We start from the raw sequence: 9,014 nt of genomic DNA, 5'->3' as shown, positions 1-9,014 counted from the left end.
TGTCTAATTTCAATGTGCTTAGTTCTAGAGTGTTGGATGGGATTTTTAGTAAGACAAATAGCACTAGTATTGTCACACTTAATAGGAATAGTACCTACTTCAATTCCATAATCAAAAAGTTGTTGTTTCATCCATAAAACTTGTGCACAACAACTACCAGCTGAAATGTATTCCGCTTCAGTGGTAGATAATGCAACACAATTTTGTTTCTTTGAAAACCAAGAAATCAGCATATTTCCAAGGAATTGGCAAGCACCGGAGGTGCTTTTCCTATCTAATTTGCATCCTCCATAATACGCATCAGAAAAAGCATGCAAGCTAAAGCTAGAGTCTCTAGGATACCAAAGTCCTAAACTAGGAGTGTCCTTAAGGTATCTAAAGATTCTCTTAACTGCTAGTAAATGTGATTCCTTAGGACATGATTGAAATCTAGCACATAAGAAGACACTAAACATAATGTCCGGTCTACTTGCAGTTAGATAAAGTAAAGATCCAATCATTGACCTATATAATTTAACATCTACACATTTACCTCCTTCATCTAAGTCAAGCTTTGTTGGAGAGCTCATTGGAGTGTCATGAGGTTTGCCATTTTCCAGTCCAAACTTCTTGAGCATATTTTTGACGTACTTAGCTTGATTGATGAAGATGCCATCTTTTTATTGCTTGATTTGGAGTCCCAATAAAAATGAGAGCTCCCCCATCATGCTCATTTCGAATTCGCTTTGCATTAGCTTAGAAAATTCTTGGCAAAGAACATCATTAGTAGAACCAAATATTATATCATCAACATAAATTTGAATTACTAATAAATCTTTACCTTTATGCTTTAAAAACAATGTAGTGTCAACATTCCCTTTTGAAAAACCTTTTTCAATTAAAAATTTTTAAAATCTTTCATACCAAGCTCTAGGAGCTTGTTTTAAACAATAAAGTGCTTTTGTCAATTTAAGATCATGATCTGGAAATTTTGAATCTTCAAAACCTGGAGGTTGTTCCACATACACTTCTTCTTTTATAAAACCATTTAAAAATGCACTTTTAACATCCATTTGATATAATTTAAATTCATGAAAACATGCAAATGCTAATAACATTCTAATTGCTTCCATCCTAGCTACGGGAGCGTATGTTTCATCTTAATCTATGCCCTTTTCTTGAGTATACCCTCAAGTCTAACCTTGTTTCTCACTATATTACCACTCTCATCAAGCTTATTCTTAAATACCCATATAGTACCTACAGTAGATTTATTACTAGGCCTTTCAACTAATGTCTTTACTTTACTTCTCTCAAATTGATTTAACTCTTCTTGCATAGCCATAATCCAATGTTCATCATTTAATGCTTTTTTAATATTCTTAGGCTCTATGCATGAAATAAATGCAACATAATTACAAATATTTCTAAGAGAAGATCGAGTTGTTACCCCTTTGGATGGATCACCTATAATCTCACCATCCTTGACATAGTTGTACTCTCTTGGATAAGATACTTCCCTTTCTTCAATGGTTGGATTCTTGAGAGGATCATGAGTTTCCTCATCTTTCGTTTCTTCCTTTGATGATGATTCTCCAACGTCATGTCTAACGTCATTTGTATTTATAATACCTACATCATCATTAACATAAGAATCCTTCCTTAGAAGGAGATTATCATCGAAAATAACATGTATAGACTCTTCTACAACTAAAGTTCTTTTATTAAATACTCGATAAGCTTTAGAATTTAAGGAATAACCCAGAAAAATTCCTTCATCACTTTTAGCATCAAATTTGCCAAGGTTTTCTTTAACGTTGTTTAAAACAAAACATTTACATCCAAAAGGATGAAAATAGCTAATGTTAGGCTTATTATTTTTGAAAATTTCATATGGAGTTTTCTTTAAAATTGGCCTAATCATTACTCGATTTACAACATAACAAGTGGTATTTGTGGCTTTCGCCCAAAAATATTTTGGCAAATTATTTTCACAAAGCATGGTTCTAGCCATTTCTTCTAAAGTTCAATTTTTCCTCTCAACAACTCCATTTTGTTAAGGGGTTTTAGGTGCTGAAAAATTATGGCTAATACTATTAGAATTACAAAACTCATTAAATCCAAGATTTTCAAATTCAGTGCCATGATCACTTCTAACACTAGTGATAGAGTAACCTTTTTCATTTTGGATTACTTTTGAAAATGTGATGAAATTTTCTAATGCTTCATCTTTAGTACTTGAGAATAGAACCCAAGTATATCTAGAATAGTCATCTACCAAGACAAATGCATATTGTTTTCCACCCAAGCTAGTAGTCCTAGTTGGCCTAAAAAGATCTATATGGATCAATTGTAATACTCTACTAGTTGACACATCATTAATGGATTTAAAAGAAACTCGCTTTTGTTTTCCTTTAGCACAAACATCACAAATTTTATCATTATCAAATTTTAGTTTAGGCAGCCCTCGAACCAATTCTCCTTGAATTAACCATTGCAAAACACTCATACTAGCATGTCCTAGTCTCCTATGACATAACCAACAACTATCATGCTCATCCTTGGCAACTAGGCATAAATTGGTCATATTGATAGAATCTAAATGCACCATATATATGTTTCCTATTCTATGACCAACAAGCATAACCCGATTAGATGCAATGTAAATGACTTATAACCATTAATTTCAAACATGACATTGAATCCCTTATCGTATAATTGACTAAACTCAATAGATTATGCTTTAATCCATTCACATATAACACATTTTTAATTTGTATGGAAGAGGTATTACCTATAGTACCAATACCTTCAATATGACCTTTTGAATTATCACCAAAAGTCACTTCTCCTCCATTTTTGATGTTAAGCTCTATGAACCGGCTTTTGTCTCCGATCATGTGTCTCAAGCATCCACTATCAAGGTACCATGAATTTGGATTTGTTTCCCGTGCCTTGTAGCAATGCTCTTTTTCCTACAAACATAGATTAATTTCTAATTTTTGGTACCCAAATTCTTTTGGGTCCATATTCATTAGTTTTTAAAATCCTTGTCCCCTTTGGTATCCATTTATGAAGGACATCCTTATCTTTAGTAGTAATGAATTCTTTAGGAACCCATATACTCCTAACAATTTTACCATTCAAGGTTCGTTGAGGACTTCTATGATTGTAGCTTCTAAAACTTTTCTTAACAAAGTTGGATTTTGAATTCTCACCTTTTTCAAAACTTTTTGTTCTAACCTTATTAAAAGAAGTTTTAAGATCATCAATCTTCTTTTGATAATTATCATGAACTTTTGAAAGTAAGTTATGCAAATCAGTATTTTTCTTTTCAAAATCATTAATTTTGATTTGCAATTCTTTGATCTTACTTTCAAGCTCATTGTAGGTCTTGGATATAAGACTATTTTCGTTTTTCAATTTTGAAATATCATTTTTGTATTTTTGAAAATAGAGTCTTATAATCCGAAGCCAACCCATTATAATCCTCTAATAACTTATCATAAGATAATTCATCCAAATCAAATGAGTTAGAGGTTACCTTAGAATCTTCCCCGATAGTCATCAAGCACAAGTTTGCAACTTCTTGTTCCTCTTCATCGAAACCTTCTTCATCGCTCCATGTAGCTACATGAGCCTTGTGCTTCTTTTTGGATTGGCCCTTTTTCTTCAATTATGGGCAATCATATTTGACATGCCCCGGCTTTTTGCATTCATAGAAAATGATCAGGTCTTTCTCATTCGATTCAGTTTTGAAGCCTTCATGACGTTTGAATTTTCTTCCTCGGTTGGGCATCATCAGCTTTCTGAATCGTTTGGCAAATAATGCCATTTCCTCGTCATCATCATCGTCATTCGAATCATTCTCATCTTTTGTGGATTTGAGAGAAACTCTAATTTTTTCTTCTTCTTTTTTGGTATCTCGTCAATCTTATCGAGGTCCACTTCATCTTCAAGCATCATTTCATGAGTGAGAAGGAAACCAATTAGTTCTTCAAGAGTTAAGGACGTTAGGTCCTTAGACTCGATGATTGCCGTCTTCTTTGATTGCCACGATTTTGGAAGGGAGTAGACTAACTTCCTCACAAGCTTTTCATTTAAAATGATCTCTCTATATGATTTGAGACCATTGACAATCGTTGAAAATCTATCCGTCATAGCTTTGATATCTTCATTTGGTTTCATCCTGAAATTTTCATAGCTATGCGTTAGAATACTAATTTTAGATTTATTTACCTCATCGGTACCTTCATGAGTGACTTAAAGTTTGTCCCATATTTCTTTGGCGGTTGTACAAGATGAAACTCTTCCGTATTCATCTGGTCTAAGAGCACAAAATATGATATGGATGGCTTTGGAGTTGAGCTGGAACATTCTTGTCTCTCATCCACTCCACAATCTTGGATGAGTGAGAGGCTTGATATATCCTTCTTCTACTGCATTCCATGCTCCCATGTCACTTTCTTGAATGAAGTACATCATCATATTTTTCCAATAGGCATAGTTATCCCCATTGAAGAAAGGAGGCTTGTTGACGGGCATCGAATCGAGACCGGAGTCGAAGTTTGAAGTAGAGGCCATTGATGACTTTGATTATTGATGTAACTCTTCCTGAATCGACTCAAGAGGCGATTAAACCTTCAAATGAGTTAGTCTCTGATGCCAATTATTGAGTTAATCGATCAATGGAATCGGCCAAGAGGGGGGTGAATTGGCAATTAAAATTTTGGTGGAAGCTTTTGCAGAAAATTGAAAGTAATTGCACAACGATTTACAGAGGTTCGACTTTCTCAACAAAGTCTACGTCCACTACCTTAGCTATCCACACTAAGGATTTTCCAACAAATTAACTAATTTGTTATTTCTTTTGAGGCCAAAGAGATAACCTTACAACACCCTCAAGAATTATACCCCAATTCTTTAGAACACTCTTTCTCAAAGAGAAAATTACAAATTTCGCAAACTTACAAGAAAACCTCACAAGGTAAGATGGTTGCACAATTCTAGAACAAAGAAAGAACACTCAAGAATAAATATAATTGAGAACAATCAGTTTTCTTGAAAGAAAAATGAATATTGAATGAAAAATAGGCTTGAAATGCTCAAACTTGAGGTTTGATGCTTTCTCTTTGATTCTCTCTTGATTCTAGTTGCTTGATGTTTCTTGTTATTGATCAATGTCTTCTAAGCTTGTTTAAATACACCTTGAATCACTTTTGAACGTTGGGGATCATTAATGAAGTTATTGGAGCTGTTTAAGTGTGAAAACAATTAATATTTCTGCTTGGAGCGTAGGGGGAATCGGTACCCCCTCATGGGGAATCGGTTCCCTAAGTATAAAATTCAAATATTCGACCGTTGAACAGTGGGGGAATCGATACCCCTGGGGGGAATCGGTTCCCTCCGAGCATACTGGAATTTCTCGGAGCCAAACCATTCAGGGGGGAATCGGTACCCCCTTGGGGGGGGAATCGGTACCCCCCTTGGGGAAGGAATCGGTTCCCTCTGGACAAACTGTAATTTTTGGCTTTGAAACGGTTCAAAATACTTTGTAAAATTTGTTTTGAAATTATTTTAAGATTAAAACTTAATTTTACACTTGAGTAAGGATTTAAAATGAACTTTGAAATACTTTGAGTAATATTTTGATATTCGATTTAATATATCGAATATGCTTAGAAAAATCTTTTTCAAAATTAAAATTCTTTTAATTTAATTTGTTATATCGAAACATCAAAATGTTTTCAACATGATGTAAAGGGGAGATCGCATAAAGGTGTCAGATGGGATTGCTGTTAAGGGGAGATCGCTTTTTTATTGATCATTTTGGCTTTTTTCAAGTTTCTCTCCTCCATGTTTGATGTTCGGAGCCGTTCGTGTATTCAGTTTTTGTACGTTGTTGATTCACTTGTTAATGGTTTTGTTTATAGGCTATCTCTACGCAATCATTGTTATATGTTATTTCGATAGTCACGACTGTATTTATTCAGTCTATATTTAACAAGACATTTGTTGATACAACTTCAATAAATAAAATATCATGTTTATGTTAAAAAATAAAAACAATATGTTAAAAACTATTTTTATATCATACTTGTATATTTATATAATTTTTTGAGTAAATTGCACCATTTATTCCCAATATATAAATCCCATTTTAAATTGATCCTTAAACTTTTAAATATTCCAATTTCATGCCTATTTTATACAACATGTAATTGGTTTCAATCATTTAACCTAATTTTTGTTTTTTCAAACATATAATAATATAACTTCGCCTAAAGATTTTATTAACAAGGGTTGTGATTAGTGTATATGTATAATTTGGGATAAAATTGGAATGTTAAAAAAGTTTGGGACCAATGTAAAATTATTGTCATAGTTTACGGATAAAATTGAAATATTTAAAATTTGAGGACTAATTTAAAATGATTTTGTATAATTTAAGGATGAAATTAAAATATTTAAAAGTTTATGAACAAATTTAAAATAAAAGTCATACTTTATACAATTAAATCATATTTTCTTTATAAAACCTTTATAATACTCATAAATTAGGTATATGACCCCATTGATCACCAAATATTACGGTATTATAATTACGACATGGGAGACTTATTTCCATGCTATGAAATTCCCGAATTAAGATATTTACATTAATTTTATAGATGAGAAGTAAGAATTAGGGCGAAAGTAATAGTTGCTCTTGTTCCGTAAGGGAATGGCGGAAGTGGCACCTGTGGCCGTACGGACAGGCCTCACCGGCAAGAACCACCCGGCAAACCTGGGTCTTGTACCTCGGATGCCTAATTACCGGACGTAGCTCGGCAATACCATGGGAAAACTGGCAATGGTCGCCGTAAGGGCATGACCCTCTCTCTTGCCATTTGTTGCAGAGCTCCGTCTTCACCATTCCTTGATTGCCCTTCTCTTCTCTTCTTTCAAATGACGCTACACGAATTCTCTGCTGCATGCATTTCGAAATTTAAAAGATTTATATCTCATGCAAATTAACGACTTGTTATCCAATTATTTGAACCAATTAATCCTAAAAAAGTACAGGGGAGACTCACCGTCACCATAGGAGTGGCGACTCTTTGCTGTTGGTTGACCCTATGATATTTAGGTGACTCGAATGAAACGGTCTTGGGCACTGATTTCTTCCGCCCCCTCTCCCATATTTTGTCGTTCAGATCCGGTAGTTTTTCGCATTGGTTATTTCTATTACTCACGGCAGTTGTTTGGGACGAGAGGGACAGGAGCCTGATCAACTTAGTGTTGGCCAGCCGAAGATCTCTGTTCTCTTTACGCAGCGTTTCAAGCTCTCCCATGAGTACCTGTAGGCGAGAAAAGAAAATGTCGAAGTGGTCACTCAGTTGCTGATATTCGAGGATGAGACGAGCGTGGTTGAGGCGGTGCTCGGTGGCTGCATTATAGGACGAATGCTTGAGGTTATCGGAGGAAGAGCAAGAGGAAGGGGTGACGGAAAGGGACTGCGAGAGAGTAGAACTGGGTAAGAAAATGAAGTTATATATCGAGGAGAAATCGGTGGTGGTTAGATCTTGATCGTGATAATATCGAGGTGGAGATGCCACCGATACATAGTTTCGGTTCTCCACCGTGACGGAAGTGGCGTTTAGATTGGAAGACGGAGGTGTTGGTTTCTCCATGATGAACACTTTGAAAATTTGGGGACCGACAAGGAAGCTTACGAAACCGTTAAATAAAGAAACTAGCGGTTAACGTAGAAGAAAGAAAAGCTGAGAAATAATAAGTATAAAATAAAGACATATTTATATGATGGCATTCTGATTTAGGGAAGATTAGTAATGATTATTGTGTGTTTGTTGCTTCTGTTTCACAGCTTTAACTAACCATGGGCCTCTTCCATCGAGATATATTGCCTAATATTTTGTTATATAACCAACCACCACCAAATAGTCGAAATTGGGTATCACTGAGTTCGATTTGAGAAATTTAAAATTCAGTTTAATTCAATACGAAAATTCACGAGTTTAAAATTATCAAGTTCGATTCAAATTTTAAATAAAATTAAAGCTCGATTGAGCTCCAAAGACTTAAACTCGAAACATTATCATTTTTAACTCAATTAAAATTCAAACTCGAACTCGAACTTAAACTTTAAGCACGTAAAAACAGTATATTGCATTTGAAAAAACAACAAATATAAATGTTAATATTATTAACAATTCAATTGAAAAATTAAAATTTTAATATATTATTTTTTCAGTCAAATATCAAGTAATTAATTTCAGTTTGTTAAGAATTCAAACTCGAATTGAATCCATTAAATTTAAATATTGATCAAACTTTAACTAAATCAGATTCAAATAACTTTCATTTAACATCCTAATAAGGACTATCACTATTGAATTTTATTTTAGGTATTTTAATAGATAATATTTGGGTTTCTTATAAATTAATGAAAATTGCAATGTAGTAATTAAGGCACTACTACAAGAGTTATTATTATTAATGACAATTGAGGCGTCGTTATCATGTGGTGTTTTATTTAAAGTAAAATGATGTTGTCGAGAGAAGGCGTCGGTTGGTCAATAGCATCCGACAAGAAACCCATATTTTATGATGGAATGGGAAGAATCATTTGTGCGTTACATTATTACCAATTTAGAAAGAAACGAGTGAATAAAAATCAATATTAATTAGTTAAAGATTCTTTGATATGAATATAAATAAAGAAAAAGATTCTTGTAGAAATGTGGTGCATGTAATGGTGGATCTAAAAATATTTTTCAGTGTGGATACATATATATTAACAACATAAAATTTTCAAATAAGATATGTATAAATAAAATTTCAGGGCGGGAACCGTCAATAGAATAAGTAACTAATAGAAGAAAATTCAAATTTCAAAGTGGACACGAAAAATTTCAAGACAGACACTACCAATAAAATAAATAACTAATAAAAAAATTAAAATTTTAAAATTAACACGTGTCACCAAGTCGTGGCTCCGCCGCTCGGTACATAGAATCTTGGGTCCTCCATAG

The 9,014-nt window shown here is 33.6% G+C and overlaps 1 protein-coding gene across 1 annotated transcript; it reads right to left on the bottom strand.

Moving 5' to 3' along the window:
- Positions 1–6,583: 6,583 nt before the first annotated feature.
- On the bottom strand, positions 6,584–7,724 carry LOC120171087 (zinc finger CCCH domain-containing protein 14-like). The gene is made up of 2 exons (XM_039178885.1): positions 7,062–7,724; positions 6,584–6,949 (listed from the first exon to the last, which is right to left on the bottom strand). Exons 1-2 carry the CDS (start codon positions 7,650–7,652, stop codon positions 6,665–6,667), a joined length of 876 nt encoding a protein of 291 aa, XP_039034816.1. The 5' UTR covers positions 7,653–7,724; the 3' UTR covers positions 6,584–6,664.
- Between the last annotated feature and the right edge of the window lie 1,290 nt (positions 7,725–9,014).

The sequence above is a fragment of the Hibiscus syriacus genome, unplaced genomic scaffold, assembly GCF_006381635.1.
Source record: "Hibiscus syriacus cultivar Baekdansim isolate YM2019G1 unplaced genomic scaffold, ASM638163v2 tig00111810_pilon, whole genome shotgun sequence".
Classification (NCBI taxonomy): domain Eukaryota; kingdom Viridiplantae; phylum Streptophyta; class Magnoliopsida; order Malvales; family Malvaceae; genus Hibiscus; species Hibiscus syriacus.
Note: the sequence above shows the minus strand (reverse complement) of the source record. Positions and strands in the feature narration are given on the sequence as shown.